The sequence below is a fragment of the Myotis nattereri genome (genome assembly GCF_964212035.1).
Source record: "Myotis nattereri genome assembly, chromosome: 9".
Taxonomy (NCBI): domain Eukaryota; kingdom Metazoa; phylum Chordata; class Mammalia; order Chiroptera; family Vespertilionidae; genus Myotis; species Myotis nattereri.
This window is the reverse complement of record NC_138084.1, coordinates 57,201,576-57,224,504: the sequence shown is the minus strand read 5'-3', so window position 1 is coordinate 57,224,504 and position 22,929 is coordinate 57,201,576. Positions and strand designations below refer to the sequence as shown.

The window sequence follows — 22,929 nt, the reverse complement described above, 5'->3', positions numbered from 1 at the left end:
AGAATTGTATTTATGGTATTGGTCTGTTTGGTGACATTGGACATAGTTAGCATATTATGTCTTTCAATCCATGAATATGGGACATTCCCACTTACAGGACTTATGGTTCTTTCTTTCGTTTCTTTCAATAACATTTAATAGTTTATACACACAGAATTATATTACTTTTATTACATTTATTTTTAGGATTTGCAGTTTTTGATCATACAAGATGCCTTGTAAATTTCTTTTACTATTTTTCATTGTTTAGAGGAAATCCACTGATCTCCTTTCTTCCTAACTTCATTAATTATAGATTTCAGGAAAATTTCTAATTATGTGATCCTGCTGAGCTAATAATATACATTATTATAGCTTTCTTTCCTCTTTCCTGTTAGATTTATTTCTTTCACGTGTCTAATTGCATTGAATAGCAATCCATCCTAGTGTTGAATATATGTGGTAACAGCAGAAATTCTGTTGTTCCTTAATACATTTTTATTGACTTCAGAGAAGAAGGGAGAGGGAGATGGAAACATCGATGATGAGAGGGAGTCATTGATTTTGTGACACTTGCACTCTGCCCACTGGGGATGGAGCCCATGACCCAGGCATGTGTGCTGACAGGGACTGAACCTATGACCTCTTATTCCCAGGGCCCATGCTGAATGGCTGAGCCACAAAGGAAGGGTCAGTCCAATGTTTTAGACCTTGCACATGGCAGAGGAGTAGCTATTCACTGCTTATTGCGGGGCTCATTGTTAACCATATCAGGGATTCAAGCCTTTTTCATCCTCTTTAGTCAATGTTCTCCTGGGGCCTTTTTCTGGGGAGTGATGAGGGGGAAGGATTCTCAGGTTCAGTCATCTGCTCCTCATACTCTTCTTTAGTTGCACACAGCAGATCCCTCTTCCTTATTTGAGCTCTTATGAGTTTTTTATTTCTCTGTGCTTGCATTTATCTTTTCCACTTACATATAATATTCAGATTCTAGGGGATTTTCCTTACCTTTGAAGACTGAGTTTGGGGCAGGGAAATTGAGAAGTTACTATGGTACCTAGCAAAACTTAGTTATAATAACTTAGTTACTATATTTATTTATTTTGATAAACATATTTTTTTATTGATTTCAGAGAGAGGAAGGGCAGAAGGAGAGAGAGAGTAACATCAATGTTGACAGATAATGATTGATTGGCTGCCTCCTACAAGCCCCCATCGTGGTTGGCAAAATGCGGCTCCCGAGCCACATGCGGCACCTAGGACCCTTGAGTGTGGCTCTCCTAAGCCTTAGGAGTACCCTAATTAAGTTAATAACAATGTACTTATGTATATAGTTTAACTTGAAAACAATTTGGCTCTCACAAGAACTTTCAATTGTTGTACTGTTGATATTTGGCTCTGTTGACTAATTAGTTATCTGACCACTGGCTAGCCTAAAACTCTGGCATATGCCCTAACCAAGATTCAAACCAAGTCCATCTGGTTCATGGCTAGAGACTCAACCATACAACTACACCTGCCAGACTAGTTCCTCTATTTATTATTTGAAGAAAGGCGTGCTCCAGGAGACTGGCTGTGGGCAGTGGTCCAGAAAGCCCACGTGAAAATAAGCGGAGGCTCCTGGAGTTAGATGTGTCTATCTCTCTATCCCTCTCCCATTCTCTCTGTATAAAATCGATACAAACATATTATTTAACAAATTACAAACATCCTCAAGGCAGTACTGGCTGACAGACTCATTGGGTAAAGTTCTAGTTCCAGCCTGAGCAGAGGCCTGAGCCGTGTGTAGGTGTGACAGAGCTGCCGAGTAAGAGAAGCTGCTGGGCTCAGTTGTGGCTGCAGCACGTCCAGTGGGAACCAGGGTCCAGTGGAAACCAGGGTCTTAGGAATCTGCAGAACGAGTCATCTGGAAACTAATACACACTTCCAAAGACAGCCACAGGAATGTGAGCTCTCCTTTGGTAGTTGGCTCCAAGCCTTTAAGAGACTAACAGTTCTATCTATCTATCTATCTATCTATCTATCTATCTATATCTATCTATCTCCTGGTGTAATTTAGTTTAGAACACCTGAGAATGTTCTTATCAAGGCACACTATGGTAGGGAGGGATCCTGAAGGTGATATCAAAACCAGCCGTGTCCATGGCATCTAGGAGTGGGCTGAGAATGCCTGAGAGGTACCACAGCATTCCAGGGCAGCTGCCCAATGGGGAGGTCCGTTTGTCTAGCAACTGGGAGCCCTGCTTGTCATAGTAGTAGAAACATCTGGCAGCTTAAGAAATGCGTCATTTCTAGGAGATAAAGCATCTTGACTGTGGACAGGGCCAGCCCAGATTGCGGCTTGGCTGGGAGGTGCTGTGTTCCCAGGGTTGAGGGTTAGATACAGCCATATTTGGCTAAATCTTCATCAGTGATAGGCTCAAAGATGGAAGACCACCTATTGGCAGGGAATGTGTCCCAGGACTCCAGAGAGGCACCTGCCTCTAGCTTTAGCTCCAGGGATTCACAGTCAGGGGCCCAGGAAATTTTGGCAACTGTGGCGGGGGCCTGGACCATGGAGGCATAAGAGTGGTCCATTCTTACAAGCTCAGAGAGGCTCGCAGGGGCCCTGTGGTTTCCAGCAGGGTCTGTGGGGAAGGACCTCAGATTCCCAGTGACACAGGGAGGAGTTAGTGAGACATTGTCAGGGAAATTGACTGGAATATTGTCCAGAGATAGCAGGCACGGGCCAGGGTGCATCGGTGCATCAGGATCCAATGGGGGCCCCAAGGATTGAAGGTCAGGGGCACAACGGCACCCAGAAGCCCGCACAGGATGCTGGCCACCAGGGCTGAGTGGTGCTGGGCTGTCCATGGAGGGTTTGTCCTCAGGCACAGGCTGGGCTTTGGGATCCGGAGCTGTGCGCACTGCGACCACTTGGCGGCGCCTCTTAGCAGGGGCCAGAACAACCCACTCTTGAGTCCCCTGTTCCCGAGGACGACGACCACTCTCAGGACCACGTGTGCCAGTTGGCTGGAGATCCTGGGCAGATGGGCCCGGGGTTGGCTGTGAGGATGGGTCGGGCTTTGAGGAGCAGAAGGCCGCGGCAGCCGCGGGCTGGGCAGTAGAGGCAGAACCCCGGCCTAGCGAGGGGCGCAGGCATGGCTGGCGCACAAGGGTGTGGCGGCGACCATACCCACAGCCCGTGCCCACTGATCGAGGGGTGTGCGTGGCTCGACGGGGCTGGAGGTGCCTCAGGCCCAGCGCAGATCTCCAGGCCGCCCTGCCCTCCCTCCAGGCTCTCAGCTCCTGGCTACCCGGCGCCGTGGGCTCCACGTGGTCCACAACGGTCTGGTCCTGCCCGCGTTTCCACCGCTCATAGCGCTCGGGCTCCAGGAGGCGCACGAACACGTCCATGGGAAAGCTCACCCGGGCCTCCCCGCAGCTGCACTGAGAGGCCACTTTGCCATAGTCGACCCACCGCGGGGTGGCAAAGTTGATGGCCTCCGCACAGTTGAAGCCATGGTTGAAGCCAGCGTGGTAGCCATAGGGAAAGGTCACCATGAACTCTCCAGCCTCCTGAGTGATGCGGCTGAACGGGACCCCGTTCTCCTTGAGGACAGTGGACGAGATGAGGGCCACCTTGTGCCGCAGGAAGGCCTGGCAGCCCCGAGAGCTGCCCGGGAAAAGCTCCCTGGCCAGGCGCTCCAGGCGCTGGCCGTGCTCTGGGGGCACCGCGTACCACGTTTTGGGCTCCCCGAAGTGCAGGTAGTTGATGCTGTAAAGGTCCATGTCCTCCGTGTGCCAAGCGAAGGTGGTCTTCCACATGCCAAAGTACAGGTAGGGGGTGTTGATGCCTTCGATGACAACCCCACACTCCTGCTCCAGCAGGTCCTGGATGGTTCCCAGGTGGCCAAGGTTCCATTGTTTAGTGTTGGCATCAAACAAGGAGCCACTGATGTCAGCGCCATAGATGGGCGGGTCGTACAGGCGCGTTTTCCAGTATTTCCGCTCCAGATCCTCAAAGTCCAAGTGTGGTGGAGTCTGATACTGTCCACTGTTTGCCAACAGGCGATACTCGCCCACTGTCATGGCCCTCTTCTTTTTGTGGTATTGAATGAACACACCTGCTCGCCCAGACGCCACCTGCTGGAGGGGAGTGGCTATCACCATGTCATTGACATCATCGTAGGACTGTCTGGCTTTCCATTCCTTGGGTGGAATGACCTTCGCCAGGCCAGCTCGGTGGGCACCTTGGGATTCCATGTAACCAATATATTTGCTGAAATCTTTAAATTCTTCCATGGTTGGGTGGAAAGTCATGATTCTCCCACTTGGCTCATTAGACACCATGGCTGCAATGTAAGCAGAGGATTCCCGGGTTCTCAGGGATGTTTTAGATTCCTGAGAATGAGGGAGTAATGTCTTCTCTCTTGTTTGAGCAGCTTTCAGTTGGTCATCATAGCCCCGTTCTCTAGCCAGGATCTCCAGCCAAGGTCTGTGTCTATTGTCCTATTACATCTGTATTTATACCAGTTGATTTTAATCCTATCCATTCTATTCCAAAGGTTAGGGCATTTCTTATCTCTATTCCAAGGTTACTCTATTGTTCTTTTAAGCTACAAGGGAGTAACTGAAGGAGATTATCCTAAGTAAATATTATGTAGCTTAAGCATGATTGTTCATAGTTAAAGTGATTAATTACCCGCCTGTCACTTAGTTAAGGCGTTTTATTCCCTCCCCATCTCCAGGGAAAAATCCTCACTTGGGGAAACAACCTTTCTCAGGGAGGTGGTCCTGTTTAAAACACATAGCATTAAGAGGGGGAGCAAACATTTTCCATATATGCCAGGTCCCTTGAAACATAAGCTGTGCAGATGTTTCTTCCCTGCAGCGACTGTGTCAAGCAGCAAGGGTGGATCAGCTTCTGGCAGGAACATTAAAAGGACATTGAGTAAAAACTGAGGAAATCTGATTAACAGATTTATTAAATAACGTATAGGCCTTGATTCATTAACTGTAACAAATGTACCACAGTATTGTAAGGTATTAATAATAGGGGAAACCGTGAATGAGGTAGCATGGGGGTAGTTATATGGGGGAAACTCTATCAATTCTCTGATCAAATTTTTAATCTAAAACTGTTCTAAAAAATAAAGTATCACTACACTAAGTGTAATAAAATAATAGATAAGAGTAGGTGTCAACGAAGAATAGTAGAATGAAAAAAATTAGAAACATAATCTACTTTTAAAAACAGTCTACAAAACAGCGCAATATGAAACAAACAATTCTATAAACCAGTACATGATAATTTTTTTAAAGCAGGAAGGTTTAACATTTTTTAATTATAAAATATGTTCTTACAGAAATTCACAAAGCATATTTGTACAGCTTAACTTACACATATTAAGAACTATTCACATCTATAAATAACCATAGAGTGAACAAATAGAACCACGTCCCAGGTCAAGAAACACTCTATTGCCAGTCACCTGGTACCTGACTCAGGCTCCTCCTTCGGGAGCACTGCCTCATCTGCCTCTCCTACTAACCCGGTCCGAACTACAAGCATATTAATTTCAGTAAACAATACGAAATTAAAACTGTAACTGTTTTTTAAAAACTTTATAGGACCTTTAAATATAACCCTTTAAGAGAATGTTTTCATGTACCCTTTTGTGTGTATTTTTCCTTCATTTGTGTCACGCACAGAGCTGGATTTTGTTTTGGTCGTGGGCTGCATTCAATTGTACAGACGTTTCCACTGCCGCTGGGCCTTCCCGTTGTTTCCTCTTCTGACCTCTTACTCCGCTGCTGTGAACATCCGCCCACACATCTATTGGAGGACCCCACACCAGTGCCTACAAATTAAGCTCTTGGTCATAGATTATGTGAATTCAAATTTTACCTTGCTACTGTTTCTCAACAGTTTTCACCAAGTACACACTCACTAGCTTCACAGGAGGGTACTCACTGCTCTTCACTTTTTTATTCGGTGCTTCATATGCCCAAGGGTTACTGAAGTTCTGTAAGGGAGGGCTGGGGCCAGGGGAAAGGTGGTTTGCTTCTTTGAAATGTTTCCTTCTGTACCCAAACTATCATTTTCAATTTCCAAAATTTATTCTAAGTTTGTCCACTCCGTGCATCTTCAATAGTATACACTAAGTCAAAATAACCATCAACTCTCCCTGTATCACTTAGATACTCTAAGTACTTCTCTCTCCTTGTTCAAAGAGCTATGCTGATTGAGTATGGATGTCACATCATCTGAAGTGCTGTTTTAAATTGCCAATGCCTTATTTCAAGTTGAAAAATATTCAAATACAGTCCTAGCTGGTTTGGCTCAGTCCATCGGCCTGTGGACCAAAGTGTCCTGGGTTCGATTCTGATCAAGGGTACATACCTGGGTTGTGGGCTCAATCCCCATTAGTGGGTGTGCAGGAGGCAGCCGATCAGTGTTTCTCTCTTATCATTGATGGTTCTATCTCTTTCTCCCTCCCCCTTCCTCTCTGAAATCAATAAAAATACTTAACTAATTAGTGATTAAAAAAAGAAAAAGAAAAATATTCAAATACCTAATATGGGTCAAAAGGTTCTATGGTTCTCCTTCTTCTATTCTATGACTCATACAAACAAGCTTCCTTTCTATTCCACAGTAGAGCTATTACCTTTGCTGTTTTCTCTAAGTGGAAACCAACTCCTTTTGTCAGTTGGGTCTCAGAAAGTTCTCCTGCTATAAACTTTCCCTGATCACCAGAACCCAGGCCAGCCCCTGCCAATTCTGCCCTACTGTCCCATCCCCACATATTACCAATTGGAATAATCTTGTTAATTTATTTAATGGATTTGTTTATTGAAATGAATCAGGAAATTAACCACATTAAATATACATATACCCCAACTGGAAGAGCTCTGTGGTTGAGCATCTACCTATGAACCAGGAGGTCACGGTTTGATTCCCAGTCAGGGCATATGCCTGGGTTGTGGGCTCAGTCCCCTGTTGGGAGTGTGCAGGAGACAGCTGGTCAAAGATTCTCTCTCATCATTCATGTTTCTATCTCTCTCTCCCTCTCCTTTTCTCTCTGAAATCAATAAAATATATTAAAATATAAAAATATATACATACATATAGCTTTGAAACAGCATGAAGACTTGAAGAGAAAAAATTTGGATGATGGTACTTTTGTCCTCTGCTTGCATATGTCTCCCAGCAACTCTGGTACTACCGCTCAGCCCAGTGCCAAATGATTTCCACCGAGTCATCCTTAAGATAATGTCTGTACGTATCCAATTCCCCAGCCAGGCAGTCAAGCAGAACCCCACAACCATCCCCAACTTCATTCACCAACTCTACACACTTTTACTAGGCCATAAAAATATGTTTTGCTTAAAATGTTTTGATATAATTACTAAGACAAGTGCAGAAAGCAGTAACCGCAAACCCTCAATTGGTTGAATGAACAATATTAGAAAAAAAGTCAGATATCAGTTACCTTTAATGTATTTGTGAACAAATATCGGTGATAGCATTTTAAACCTATCAATGACTCAGAAAGATCAAAACTGTTTTTTGAGTATCTGCTGACCTAATTGGTCAAAGGAGCCTGGTTTAGCAGGAGAGGGTGTTGGGTGGGGGAAGGGAAGGAAGAAAAGAAAAGGGAGGGAGACTAGAGAGGAACCAAAGCCCAGGATTTGTTGCCCCCAAATAATTGTGGAGGCTAGAGGCTGATAAAAAAATTTCACTTCCACCGCTGAAAGTCTTTTTTGTAAGTATGGTTTTATTAACCAAAATGCTCACCGAAAGCAAGTCCCGTCTTGAGGCATGGAGTCTAAACCTCCAGCAGCATGGCAGAAAACACAACATGCCCATTGTCCCAGAGTATTGCAAGCTTTTTATACATCAAATCGGGGTGGGGGGGTACAAAAAGGGTTAATCTAAGATAAATTTACATGGCCTATAGGCAAAGGCGTGAGAGAAGGAGGAGGCCAGCTCTGGGATAGGAGCAGAATTTGAATGAAGAAAGGTGTGCTCCTGGAGACTGGCTGTGAGCAGTGGTCTAGAAAGCCCACGTGTAAATAAGCGGACGCGCCTGGAGTTAGATGTATCTTTCTGCTTTCTGATATAACATGTTATTGTTTTCTACTGGTTTATGCTTTAAAGGAAAATCAACAATTAAAAATGTGCTTGCCTTCTATGATTGCAAAATCTTGATTCCTAATTATTATATAAAACAACAATTAAAAAGTGCTTGCTTTGTACTATTGTAAAATCTTGATTCCAAATTATTACATACTGGAGGCACAATGCTCGAAATTTGTGCAAGAGTAGGCCTTCCTTTCCCTGGCTGCCGGCACTGGCTTCCCTTTGACCCCCGGAACCTGGGCTTCCAGGAAGGTCATCCAGAAGGACGACAGAAGGATGTCAGAAGGACATCCAGTCCAATTATCATATTATGCTTTATTATTATAGATTAGGACCCACAAAAAGGGAAGTATTTTTAGTGAAAAGTACTAGCGGGAGGTTTGAAGCAAAACTAGGGGGAATGGAACTGCTTACAGGTGACCTATATAAAGAAAACAACCTAAGTAGCAAGCTGGATATACACTGTATTTTAAAAATATTTCTTAAATAACATATTTATTAGGGTCACTGGTTAATAAATTACATACATTTCAAGTGCCCAATTTTACATAATACATCATCTGTATGTAGCACTGTGTGCTCACCACCCCAAGTACCCTGTGTTTGAAGCAGCATTTCTCTGCTGCTTTGTGATCTTTCTTCCAAATGTTTTAGTCTCCCATTGATCGAAAATTCTGCAAAGCGTCCTGCATCAAGAGTACCTGCCTTTATCCATTCTTGTAGGATGTGCAATATACACACAAGGGCTATCAGAATCCCTTCTCCTGGTCCTCAGCCCTGGGAGTGGGATTGCAGCAGTTCATCCCTGGAACAGGCGTTTCCGGGCCTTGGGAGCAGGCCCTGTACGTAGAGCTTGGAGCGGTGAGCTGGGGAAGCGCTCCCACAGGTTGAAGTTCAGGTTGAAGCAGGGCCCAGGCGAGCCTCTCTGGACTAGGCGTGGGGGTCCGAGGCCATCGCTGTCTGATGGGGCCCTGCGGGTGGGTGCCTAACCCCGTTCCAGCGACCCAGCTGGCTGCAGGGACCATCCAGGGATTCAGGAACCCGGGGGGCCTCGTCTTCGTCCTGGTGGTGGGCCTCTTCTGGGACTGCGATCTGTGGGGCAAATGCGCAGAAGAATCCCTGCTGGATGGCGACGTCCCCCCTGACCCCCCGCCCCCTTCCCCTCTCCCCCCGCCCCTCCCCCTCGTGAGCCCAGGAGAGCGACAGGTTCGAGGCTGACAACGGGCGGGTGTGCCCCAGCTCCTGAGCCCAAGAGCGCCTCGGGGACCAGCACCAGGGTGTGCCCTCCCAGAGACAGTTGCTGCAGGACCCAGGTGGGCTCGGGCTCCAGCACCCGGTGGACTCCGCTGTCCAGAGGCAGCTGCAGGGCATAGCCTGCAGCCAGGACCAGCACGGAGGTGAGCGCATCAGCGGCGTGGGATCCAGCCGGGCCTTGCAGGTTGGGCGCCATCCAGTTTTCATTTCATTTTTTTATTTCTCCTTTAGGGCCTTGGATATCTTTTTTTTTTATTATTGGTTTCAAAGAGGAAGGGAGAGAAAGAGAGAGAGAGCGAGAGAGCGAGCGAGAGAGAGAGAGAGAGAGTGAGAGAGAGAGAGAATCTTTAATGATAAGCCAGAATCATTCATTGGCTGCCTCCTGCACACCCCACACTGGGGATCAAGCCCCCAATTCGTCATGTGCCATGACTGGAATCGAGCCCAGGACCCTTCCACTGTGCCAAACTCGCTAGGGCTAGTTTTTGTTTTGAAAATGGAGCCTGGACAAAGTCAGATGACTAACCAGGCCCCTCCTCCCGAGATCCCATTGGATGTGCAATGAGAAGATTACTATGGCCCCGGTATAAAGCCAGGCACAAGAGGATGTGGGCTGCATTTGAAAGCCAGCTCTCAAGTGGATACTGTCTCTCTGGATCCTGCAGGACCTTCACTTGGAATTGGGTTTTGATTTCTGCTATTTGTGCTTGTGAGCAAAAGAGCTATTTTCCTATTACAAGTTTAAAGAACTGACTATAGTTTTATATTATTTATGATTCAGATGTATTATTGGGTTAGGGTTACTGAATCTGAGTGACTGCCTCACAGATACACCAAAACTTAAAAAAACAAAACAAACAAACAAACAAAAAAACAAGAGAGAAGACATTACTCCCTCATTCTCAGGAATCTAAAACATCCCTGAGAACCCGGGATTCCTCGGCTTACACTGCAGCCATGGTGTCTAATGAGCCAAGTGGGAGAATCATGACTTTCCACCCAACCATGGAAGAATTTAAAGATTTCAACAAATATATTGGTTACATGGAATCCCAAGGTGCCCACCGAGCTGGCCTGGCGAAGGTCATTCCACCCAAGGAATGGAAAGCCAGACAGACTTATGATGATGTCAATGACATGGTGATAGCCACTCCCCTCCAGCAGGTGGCGTCTGGGCGAGCAGGTGTGTTCATTCAATACCACAAAAAGAAGAGGGCCATGACAGTGGGCGAGTATCGCCTGTTGGCAAACAGTGCACAGTATCAGACTCCACCACACTTGGACTTTGAGGATCTGGAGCGGAAATACTGGAAAACGCGCCTGTACGACCCGCCCATCTATGGCGCTGACATCAGTGGCTCCTTGTTTGATGCCAACACTAAACAATGGAACCTTGGCCACCTGGGAACCATCCAGGACCTGCTGGAGCAGGAGTGTGGGGTTGTCATCGAAGGCGTCAACACCCCCTACCTGTACTTTGGCATGTGGAAGACCACCTTCGCTTGGCACACGGAGGACATGGACCTTTACAGCATCAACTACCTGCACTTCGGGGAGCCCAAAACGTGGTACGCGGTGCCCCCAGAGCACGGCCCGCGCCTGGAGCGCCTGGCCAGGGAGCTTTTCCCGGGCAGCTCTCGGGGCTGCCAGGCCTTCCTGCGGCACAAGGTGGCCCTCATCTCGCCCACTGTGCTCAAGGAGAACGGGGTCCCGTTCAGCCGCATCACTCAGGAGGCTGGAGAGTTCATGGTGACCTTTCCCTATGGCTACCACGCTGGCTTCAACCATGGCTTCAACTGTGCGGAGGCCATCAACTTTGCCACCCCGCGATGGGTCGACTATGGCAAAGTGGCCTCTCAGTGCAGCTGCGGGGAGGCCCGGGTGAGCTTTTCCATGGACGTGTTCGTGCGCCTCCTGCAGCCCGAGCGCTATGAGCTGTGGAAACGAGGGCAGGACCAGACCGTTGTGGATCAGGTGGAGCTGGGCCCGAGTCACCTCCAGCCCCGTCGGGCCACGCACACCCCTGGATCAGTGGGCACGCGCCGTGGGACCCGCAGCCACTGTGGCAGTGGAGCCCTTGTGCGCCAGCCATTCCTGCACCCCCCGCTAGGCCAGGGTTCTGCCTCTGCTGCCCATCCCGCAGCTGCCGTGGCCCTCTGCTCCTCAAAGCCCGACCCATCCTCACAGCCAACCTCGGGCCCATCTGCCCAGGATCACCAGCCAACTGGCACACGTGGTCGTGAGAGTGGTCGTCGTCCTCGGGAACAGGGGACTCAAGAGTCCATTGTTCAGGTCCCAGCTAAGAGGCGCCGCCTAGTGGGCGCAGTGCGCACAGCTCCGGATCCCAAAGCCCAGCCTGTGCCTGAGGACAAACCCTCCATGGACAGCCCAGCACTGCTGGTCCCAGCATCCTAAGGTGGCTTTTGGGTGCTACTGTGCTCCAGTCCCCGAAGCCCAGGGGATGTCTACTTTTGTTCTCCATGTTCTTTTTTTAAAAAAAATTAAATCTTTATTGTTCAGATTATTACAGTTGTTTCTCTTTTTTCCCCCCATAGCTCCCCTCCACCTGGTTCCCACGCCCTTTCCGCCTTCACTCCATCCCCCCACTGTCCTCATTCATAGGGGCACGATTTTTGTACAGTCTCTTCCCGCATCCCCTATACCCCTTTCACCCCGCAAAGAATAGTCAGTCCACTCCCTTTCTATGCCCCTGATTCTATTATAATCACCAGTTTATTCCGTTCATCAGATCATTTATTCACTTGATTTTTAGATTCACTTGTTGATAGATGTGTATTTGTTGTTCATAATTCGTATCTTTAACTTTTTCTTCTTCTTCCTTTTCTTAAAGGATAGCTTTCAGCATTTCATATAATACTGGTTTCATGGTGATGAACTCCTTTAGCTTTTTCTTATCTGTGAAGCTCTTTATCTGACCTTCAATTCTGAATGATAGCTTTGCTGGATAAAATCACCTTGGTTATAGGTTCTTGCTATTCATCACTTTGAATATTTCTTGCCACTCCCTTCTGGCCTGCATACTTTCTGTTGAGAAATCAGCTGACAGTTGTATGGGTACTCCCTTGTAGGTAACTGACTGTCTTTTTCTCTTGCTGCTTTTAAGATTCTCTCTTTGTTTTTGCTCTTGGCATTTTAATTATGATGTGTCTTGGTATGGTCCTCTTTGGATTCCTTTTGTTTGGGGTTCTCTGCACTTCCTGGACTTGGAAGCCTATTTCTTTCATCAGGTAAGGGAAGTTTTCTGTCATTATTTCTTCAAATAGGTTTTCAATATCTTGCCCTCTCTCTTCTTCTGGCACCCCTATAATTCGGATGTTGGTACGCTTGAAGCTGTCCCAGAGGCTCCTTTGTATTTTTGGATTCTTTTTTCATTTTGCTTTTCTGGTTGGGTGTTTTTTGCTTCTTCGTATTTCAAATCTTTGACTTGATTCTTGTGATCCTCTAGTCTGCTGTTGGAACTCTGCATAATATCCTTTACTGCAGTAAGTGTATGCTTAATTTCTAGTTGGTCCTTTTTCATAACCTCGAGGGTCTCACTAGATTTCTTGAGGGTCTCATTACATTTATCAGCGGTCTCACCAGAGTTTTTGAGGGTCTTACTAAATTTATCAGAAGTTTCTAGAAAGTTCATGAAAAACCTTAAAAGTGTGGTTTTGAACTCTATATCCAGTAGTTTGCTTTCCTCCATTTCTGTCATTTCTGACCTGTTTCTTTGTCTCCGCATTTTTATGTTTCCCTGTGTTGGTAGAGTGGCTTTGTGTGCTAGGTGTCCTATAAGGCCCAGTGGCTCAGCCTCCCCAATTACCTGAGTTGGACACTCTTGGTGCCCCCCTTTGTGGGTTTTGTGCACAGTCTTGTTGTAGTTAAGCCTTGATTGTTGTAGGTATCACTGGGAGGAATTGACCTCCAGGGCAATTGGCTGTGAGAGTCAGCTGTGTCTATGGTGGGAGAGCTTCTGTGCTGAAGACGCCCTTATGAGGCAAGACTTGCTTCAGTGGGGCTTTGGTGCTCACTGAGTCTGCCCCCTGAGGGTGTCCCTTATGGATTTGAGGAGTTGTAATGGGATGGTCCCGCTCTGACCACTGGGTACACTGGCTCTTGGATCTCTAAGGAGGTGCTAATTTAGCCTCTGCCTGAGGCTACACAGCAGGAGCTACGAGGAGATCTGCAGATTCCTCTTCCTTGTTTGGGGTTTGGAGGTGCCCAAATGAGGCCCAGCTGTGAAGCAATGCAAGCTGTTGTGGGGCCTTGGGTCTTCTCTTGGAAGTTCTGGGTCTGTCTGGCCCAGCTGCAGTTTGTTAGGTAATTTTCAGAATGCGAAGGGCCAGGACATTCATATGCAAAAGCCTCTGCCACATCTTTGGTAGGGCAGGGTTTTAGGGAATCAACAGGGCAGAGCAAGCAGCTATGGCTGATCCTCAGCCCTGCCCTAAGGGGCCTTGCATCTCAGTGTCCCCGTAATCTCTGCAAGCACCTTTGAGAGAAAGCCCCCTCGAGTTCTGAGTTCTTCCCACTGCCAGATAGTCCAGTTTCTCCCTGTATGAGTCTGGTTCCCCAGGGATTCACCCGGAACTGGAGTTCAGAGCAGTTGGGGGCTTGTGACTCCCTCCCGATTAAAAAAGACAGCTGCTTCCTCAGTTGCCAGCCCTTGCCCCGTGCGTCTCAGTACCTCTGCACTTCCGCACCTCCTCTGAGTCCCAGTGTGTTTTTCTCTTTACTTCTAGTTGTAGAATTTCCACTCAGCCAGCCTTCCTGAGGTTCTGGATGATGTCCATTTTGTCTTTAGTTGTATTTTTGAATTTGTTGAGGGAGGCAGCAATTTCTGGTGTTTACCTATGCCGCTATCTTGGTTTCTCCCTCCATGTTCTTTTGTGTGGTGATTTATTGAACCTGGCCACATTTACATCTCAAAGCTGTGAGAAAGTTTGTAAGTCACTGGTCTTGCATGAGAGTTCCCCTGTTGTTGTCTCTGGACAGGCTGAGTCCCTGGGATTTAACAAGTTCACCATAGTTTATTCTTCCTCCCAAACCCTGGAATGTCCTTGGACACTGCTAACTCCTGTGTGGCCAACTGAGCTTCACCCACTGGACACACCGTGTCTATGTGCACCCTCAAGGTTCTGCTGAGTTTGGCAAAGCCGGATCTACCCCAAACTCCCATTCTCTGGAACAGCTGTGGAGGTTGACCATCTTCTGAAGAATCCTGGGCTTTGGTTCCCCTCCAGTCTCCCTCCCTTTTCTTTTCTTTCTACCCTTCTCCCACCCAACGCCCTCTCCTGCTAAACCAGGCCCCTTTGACCAATTAGGTCAGCAGAGACTCAAAAAATGGTTATGATCTTTCTGAGTCATTGATATGTTTAAAATGCTATCACCAGTATTTGTTCACAAATATACTAAAGGTAACCGATATCTGACTTTTTTTCTAATATTGTTCATTCAACCAATTGAGGGTTTGAGGTTACTGTTTTCTGCACTTGTCTTAGTAATTATATCAAAACATTTTAAGCAAAACATGTTTTTATGGCCTAGTAAAAGTGTGTGGAGTTGGTGAATGAAGTTGGGGATGGTTGTTGGGTTCTGCTTGACTCCCTGGCTGGGGAATTGGATACGTATAGACATTTATCTTCAGGATGACTGGGTGGAAATCATTTGGCACTGGGCTTAGCAGTAGTACCCGACTTGCTGGGAGATATGAGCAAGCAGAGGACAAAAGTACCATCAAATTTTTTCTCTTCAAGTCTTCTTGCTGTTTTAAAGCTCTATGCATGAATATATTTTTATATTTTAATATATTTTATTGATTTCAGAGAGAAAAGGAGAGGGAGAGAAAGATAGAAACATCAATGATGAGAGAGAATCATTGATCAGCTGTCTCCTGCACACTCCTGAGGGTATCGAGCCCACAACTCAGGCATATGCCCTGACCGGAAATCCAACCGTGACCTCCTGGTTCATAGGTAGATGCGCAACCACAGAGCCATTCCAGTCGGGCTATATGTATAATTCATGTGGTTAATTCCCTGATTCATTTCAATAAGCAGATCCATTAAACAAATTAACAAGATTATTTCAATTGGTAATATGTGGGTGTTATAGTAATCATTATGGTACTTAATGTTAGGACCTTAGAATGTAAGACTTAAAGCATGTAACCCTGTGTGGACTGTTATAGTAATGTTAGATTAGGAATGCTGTGTGGGACCCAGGAATGCACCCTTGGAGCTCTGCTTGGTACTGATAAACAACCTATCTGATGGGAACGCTCAAAGCCTGTACACACCCATAGATTAATAGACCCCGGGTGGATCCACATATGGCAGCCGCTAATAACACACACACCAACGAAGACCATGTCTACAGAGGGGTATAAGATCAGACAGTTTGATGGACCCAGCAGCTCATAGCTCTCCTGTCGCCAGAGCGTGAGGACCTGTGTGTGCTCACGTCTTGGCTCCCAACACGAAACTCTGCCCAATTAACTGTCGATCGACAAAGGAGCCAGCAGCCAAGGGCGCTGTCTACCCCTGTGTGTGTGTCAGCAAGCATCGCCGGGTGGATCCTACCCAGCATCTGAGTCCCATCAGGAACTGGTAAATAAACCCCCTGTGTGCTTGCATCTAACCTGTTTGTCTGTGTGTAATTTCTCCGGCTCGCCTCAGATCTCGGTGCTGTCTTTGTGAAAGTGTCTGACCAGAAGGTATTGGCGCAAGCCTCAAGCGGATGGTCCAGACCACCTGTGCATGTCCCACTTAGGAGCAGCACCTGTATGGAAACCCCCCACACCTCGACATAGGTGACAGGCCTTAAATACATAAGAAATAGAAAATTATGTGGGACAGTGGGGATGGGAGGGATGGGACAGTAGGGCAGAATTGGCAGGGGTGGCCTGGGTCCTGGTGATCATGGAAATCTTAGAGCAGGAAACCTCTCTGAGACACAACTGACAAAAGGAGTTGGTTTCCACTTAGAGAAAACAGCAAATGTAATAGCTCTACTGTGGAATAGAAAGGAAGCTTGTTTGTATGAGTCATAGAATAGAAGAAGGAGAACCATAGAACCTTTTGACTCTTATTAGGTATTTGAATATTCTTCTTTTTTTAAATCACTAATTTATTAAGTATTTCTATTGATTTCAGAGAAGAAAGGGGGGAGAGAGAGAGATCGAAACATCATTGATTGGCTGCCTCCTGCATGCCCCCTACTGGGGATTGATCCCTCAACCTGGGTATGTACCCTTGATCAGAATCGAACCCAGGACACTTTGGTCCACATGCCGATGCTCTGTCCACTGAGCCAAACCACCTAGGGCTGTATTTGAATATTTTTAAATTTGAAATAAGGCATTGGCAATTTAAAACAGCACTTCAGATGATGTGACATCCATATTCAATCCGCATAGCTCTGTGGACAATGGGGGAGAAGTACTTAGAGTATCTAAGTGATACAGGGAGAGCTGATGGTTATTTTGACTTAGTCTTTATTATTGAAGATGCACAGATTGGACAAACTCAGAATAAATTTTGGAAATTGAAAATATTAGTTTGGATACAGAAGGAAACATTTCAAAGAAGCAAACCACCTTTCCCCTGGCCCCAGCCCTCTCTTACAGAATTTCAGTAACCCTCGGGCACATGAAGCACCAAATAAAAAAGTGAAGAGCAGTGAATACCCTCCTGTGAAGCCAGTGAGTGTGTAATTGGTGAAAACTGTTGAGAAACAGTAGCAAGGTAAAATTTGAATTCACATTCACATCTATGACCAGGAGATTAATTTGTAGGCACTGGTGTGGGGTCCTCCTATAGATGTGTGGGCGAATGTTCACAGCAGCGGAGTAAGAGGTCAGAAGAGGAAACAATGCAAAGAAGACACGTCTGTACAATTGAATGCAGCCCGCAAACAAAACAAAGTCCAGCTCTGTGCGTGACACAATCAAGGGAAAAATACACACAGGAGGGTACATGAAAACATTCTCTCTTAAAGGCTTATTTTTAAAGGTCCTATAAAACATTCCCCTTGGTGCATTATGAATATTCTGTGTTCCTGTCTCTTAAAGGTTCATAAAACCTTTAAGAGACAAGTGGCAAAGGAAGAAACACAGTCAACTCAATATCAAACTTTAAGTACAGTCAATTCCGCTCGGCTTTGAGTTTACAAATATTCTTTAAAAAAGAAAAAGAGGGGGCACTTGAAACTAAAGAGAAAATGAACAAATGGGACTACATCAAAATAAAAAGCTTCTGCACAGCAAAAGAAACCATCAACAAAACAACGAGAAAACCCACTGTGTGGGAAAACATATTTGCCAATGTCATATCTGATAAGGGCCTAATCTCCAAAATTTATAGGGAACTCATACAACTTAACAAAAGGAAGATAAACAATCCAATCAAAAAATGGGCAAAGGACCTAAATAGACACCTTTCAAAAGAGGACATTCAGAAAGCCAAGAGACATATGAAAACATGCTCAAAGTCACTAATCATCCGAGAGATGCAAATCAAAACAACAATGAGGTACCATCTCACACCTGTCAGACTGGCTATCATCAACAAATCAACAAACGACAAGTGCTGGAGAGGTTGTGGAGAAAAAGGAACACTTGTGCACTGCTGGTGGGAATGCAGACTGGTGCAGCCACTATGGAAGACAGTATGGCGTTTCCTTAAAAAACTGAAAATGGAACTCCCATTTGACCCTGTGATCCCACTTCTAGGAATATATCCCAAGAAACCAGAAACACCAATCAGAAAGGATATATGCACCCCTATGTTCATAGCAGCACAATTCACCATAGCTAAGATCTGGAAACAGCCTAAGTGCCCATCAGTAGATGAATGGATTAGAAAACAGTGGTACATCTACACGATGGAATACTATGCTGCTCTAAAAAGGAAGGAACTCTTACCATTTGCAACGTCATGGATGGAACTGGAGAGCATTATGCTAAGTGAAATAAGCCAGTCAATGAAGGAAAAATACCACATGATCTCACTCATTCATGGATAATAGAGACCATTATAAACTTTTGAACAATAATAGATACAGAGGCAGAGCTGCCTCAAACAGATTGTCAAACTGCAGCGGGAAGGCCGGGGGGGGGTTGGGGGGCAGGAGGTAGGGGGGTAAGAGATGAACCTAAGGACTTGTATGCATGCATATAAGCATAACCAATGGACATAAGACACTGGGGGATAGGGGAGGCTGGGGGACTAGGGCGGGGGGATAAAATGGACACATACGTAATACCCTTTGTAATACTTTAAGCAATAAAAAAAAAGAAAAAAAAAAGAAAAAAGAAAAAGAGGAAAAGGTACCCCTAATGTTCAAATTTATATAACTGTAGTCCTAATATAGTTAGGACTTTCGGCCATTTTAAAAAACAGGTACAGTTTTAATTTCATATTGTTTACTGAAATTAATATGCTTGTAGTTTGGACAGGGTTAGTAGAAGAGGCAGATGAGGCAGTGCTCCCGAAGGAGGAGCCTGAGTCAGGTACCGAATGACTGGCAATAGAGTGTTCCTTGACCTGAGACGTGTTTCTACTTTGTTCATTCTACGTTTATTAATATATGTGAATAGTTCTTAATATGTTTAAGTTAAGCTGTACAAATATGCTTTGTGAATTCATATAAGAACATATTTTATAATTAAAAAATGTTAAACCTTCCTGCTTTAAAAAAATTATCATGTACTGGTTTATAGAATTGTTTGTTTTATATTGCGCTGTATTTTAGACTGTTTTTAAAAATAGATTATATTTCTAATTTTTTTCATTCTTCTATTCTTCGTTGACACCTTCTCTTATCTATTATTTTATTACACTTAGTGATACTTTATTTTTTAGAACGGTTTTAGATTTAAAAAAATTGATCAGAGAATTGAGAGAGTTCCCCCGATATAACTACCCCCATGCTACCTCATTCACGGTTTCCCCTATTATTAATACCTTACAATACTGTGGTACATTTGTTACAGTTAATGAATCAAGGCCTATACGTTATTTAATAAATCTCTTATTCAGATTTCCTCAGTTTTTACTCAATGTCCTTTTTATGTTCCAAGATCACATTAGACCCTAACCGGTTTGGCTGAGTGGACAGAGCGTCGGCCTGTGGACTGAAGGGTTCCAGGTTTGATTCCAGTCAAGGCTATGTACCTTGGTTGGGGGCACATCCTCAGTATGGGGTATGCAGGAGGCAGCTGATTGATGTTTCTCTCATTGATGTTTCTAACTATCCCTATCCCTTCCTATCTGTAAAAAAATCAATAAAATATATATTTTTTAAAAAAGATCACATCCGAAATTCCAAGTTACATTTACTTTTATTGTCTCTTTAGGTTTCTCTATACTGTCATAGATTCTCAGAATAGTTTTTGACAAAATGTTTATATGGAAAATTGACAATTTTGGAAAATATTGCTAAGGTGTATTGTAGGATGCCAATCTGTTGGAATTTGATGTGTGTTTTTTTTTAAATGTTTAAATTGTTATTAGAGAGAGAGAGAGATCAACCTTCGAGTAGAACATTGATTGGCTGCCTTCTGCACACTTCCCATTGGAGATCTAGCCCAAAACCCAGGCATGTGCATTAACCAGGAATCAAACTAGCAAACCATAAGCTTATGGGACTACACCCAACCAACTGACCCACACCAGCCAGGGTGTTTGATGTTTTTCTTATGATTAACCAGGGTCTATGTGTTTTTTAGAGGCAGATTATAAAGATGAATTTTTAGATATTTTTGTAGATATTATGTGGAAAATAATTTTCAAATAAATATGGTTAGCTCACTTTTTATTGTTGACCTTTTTTTTCTCTTTAAAAACTTTTTTTTTTAAACCAAAAGACACCAGATCAGAAATTCAATTGACATTTCTCTCTCTTTCTCCTATACTTTCATCTTTGTTTTTCCACCTGACAAGTAGAAAATCTGAGGAAATGTCTTATGTCCGGCCTTGTCCAAAAGCCAAAAATCTAGTTCATGTTCCTTTCAGACCCAAGGATTATCACCTTAATCGGAATTCCCTAATAAAGAGAAAAAGTAAATAATGGCAACCCAAAATTGCCCAAACCCAGAAAATCCCAAACATCAACTGAACTTGAGCAGATGTTTCTTTCTTTTTTAAAAAAATGTATGTTTAATGTTAAAGGGAGGACAGATACCCTCCTTTTGATAGGGGGCACCTACAATGTAATAGAGCACCTGAATTAATCTGAAAATAATATTATTTTGTTTGTCACTGAGCAAAAAAATAATGCGATTAGAAGTCAGGAAAACAGTGACTTAGCCAGGCAGTCTGGAGGGGGACGGAGGGAGACCTTTTATCGCTGCCTTTCAATTTTATTAGATTGCGATCTAGAGGGTTCTCACTATGTTAATTGTGTGGAATTTTTTTTTCATTTATTTTTTTATTTTATTATTTATTGGCTGAGGGGAGAGTAGTAAATGGGCCTCCACCCCAGCCCCTACCCTCACTGAGCCAATACTTCTACCCTTGCTGTCCCAAGGACAGCCCCTGAACCAGTGGTTCTCAACCTTCCTAATGCCGCGACCCTTTAATACAGTTCTTCATGTTGTGGTGACCCCCCAATTTCATTGTTACAAATTGAACATAATTAAAGCATTAGGTCTCTGGGTGTTCCTCAAAACTCCCATTAGGTGCTTGCCTAGGAGACCCCTCTCTGGCCACCAGGAGTGTAGAACCTTCCAATTCACTTTGAGGGGCAAGATGACAGCCCCCAAGGGCGACAAGATCCACTGCTGTTAGCACCTGTTTCAACTGCTGCTACAGCAAACAGCAGTCCTTGGGTTTAGGTGCTTGGTGTGTGGAATTTTTATTGGTTTTTATTTTGTGGTCTTATATGGATAAGATTTTGTAAGTGTTTCATACGTATTTAAGAGCATTTTCCATTTGTTGTGTGGTTGCAGGTTACGTGATCAAAGTTGTTGCAGTTATTCAAACTTTCATAGCATTTAATTTTCTTCTCTGATTATCTATCAGGTTCTGAGAAAATGATATTAATGACTGCTAGTCTAGGGTGGGTTATCTTTTCTAATATTGGTTTTGTTTGCCTTACTCACTCCTTTATTTTTAGCACATTCCTTTATTTTTAACATCCTAATCTGCTTAATGATTGGAGTTTAGTTTTTACTTTGATATAAAAGGTGGCCTACTCAAAGTGAAAGGATTAACGAGGGCTCCTCCCCAGATCCCATTGGGTGGGCAATGAGGAGATTACTATGGCCCCGGTATAAAGCCAGGCCCAGGAGGATGTAGGCTGCATTGGAAGGCCAGCTCTCAAGCAGATACTGTCTCTCTGGATCCTGCAGTACTATCACCGGGAATTGGGATTTTGCTGGTGGAAGGTAGGTCACTTGATTTCTGCTATTTGTGCTTGTGAGCAAAAGAGCTATTTTCCTATTACAAGTCTAAAGAACTGACTATAGTTTTATATTATTTACCATGGAGAAATATGCATCTGAATATCATTCCCTAGAACTAAAGCAAGTTTTTATTCTTTTAAAAATCAATTGATTTATTTAGAGAGAGAGCGGGAGGAATAGAGAGAGATGGAAACTTCGATGAGAGTGCTTTTGATCAGTAGCCCCCTGCGTGCCCCTTACGCAGAATCGAATTCATAATCTGGGCATGTATCCTGACGGGGAGTTCATCTGGAGACCTCTGGGATCATGGATCGATGCTCAACCCTGAGCCACACCTGCCAGGCGGAAAAACACAGTTTAAAAATAAAAACTTTTTATTTTTCTTGGGAGAGAGAGAGAGAGAGAGAGAGAGAGAGAGAGAGAGAGAGAAACATCAATGTTGAGAGAGAATCATTGATCGGCTGCCTCCTGCATATCCCCCATTGGGGATCAAGCCCACAACTCAGGCATGTGCCTTGACCAGGAGTCGACCATGATCTACTGGTTCATAGGTTGATTCTTAACCATGGAGGCACACTAGCTGGGGCATATATGTACTTTTGAGAAAATGATTTATTTTACTTTTCAAAATTATTATCAACAAGGTGTTCATAAGATTAAACTCTAATTTTTTAAGACTCACCCTGGTGCATTTTTAGATGTGTCCCCTATTTTATTATACTGTGCTTATTTATTTGTACTTTCCACACTTATGTCTTTTCATTTCTAATGGTCTTTTCTAAGAATCAGGTTTTAGAATAATTTCTGTTAGGTGTGTGTGTGTGTGTTTAATTATTTATGAATATTCTGTGTTCTTGACTTCCGGTTTAGCTTTTAAACTTCCTTGAGGAAACTTCCCACTACAGCGTGGTGAGAAGCCATCCAGGCACTCCAGCCTGTGATCCAGGAGAAGCCTCAGAGACCCTAACACTCCAACTGAGGAGACTCACAGTGCTTCAGGCTGAGACCCGCTCCCCCCCCCCCCCCCCCCCAAAGCTTCTGCTCCTGAGCCACACCTGTCCGGCTGAAAAAAAACAGTTTAAAAGTTAACACTTTTGGCCTGGAGAACAGAGGCGGGACCCGGGGTGGGAGCGGCGGCGGCGGTGGCACGTTGGAGGCGGCC

General features: G+C 44.7%; 2 protein-coding genes and 1 pseudogene across 3 annotated transcripts; 1 reads left to right on the top strand and 2 right to left on the bottom strand.

Annotated features, from left to right (window-relative positions):
* Positions 1–2,355: 2,355 nt before the first annotated feature.
* LOC308525536 (lysine-specific demethylase 4D-like) lies at positions 2,356–4,311 on the bottom strand (the record flags this gene model as incomplete). The annotated part of the gene is made up of 1 exon (XM_081100327.1): positions 2,356–4,311. One exon carries the CDS (start codon positions 4,309–4,311, stop codon positions 2,356–2,358), a length of 1,956 nt encoding a protein of 651 aa, XP_080956453.1.
* A 4,592-nt stretch (positions 4,312–8,903) lies between these two features.
* LOC308525535 (proline-rich protein 23C-like) lies at positions 8,904–9,634 on the bottom strand (annotated as a pseudogene). Its single transcript has one exon. The product of its transcript is annotated as a proline-rich protein 23C-like (transcript).
* A 681-nt stretch (positions 9,635–10,315) lies between these two features.
* LOC308525534 (lysine-specific demethylase 4D-like) lies at positions 10,316–11,773 on the top strand (the record flags this gene model as incomplete). The annotated part of the gene is made up of 1 exon (XM_081100326.1): positions 10,316–11,773. The coding sequence occupies one exon, from the start codon at positions 10,316–10,318 to the stop codon at positions 11,771–11,773; it is 1,458 nt and encodes a 485-aa protein (XP_080956452.1).
* Between the last annotated feature and the right edge of the window lie 11,156 nt (positions 11,774–22,929).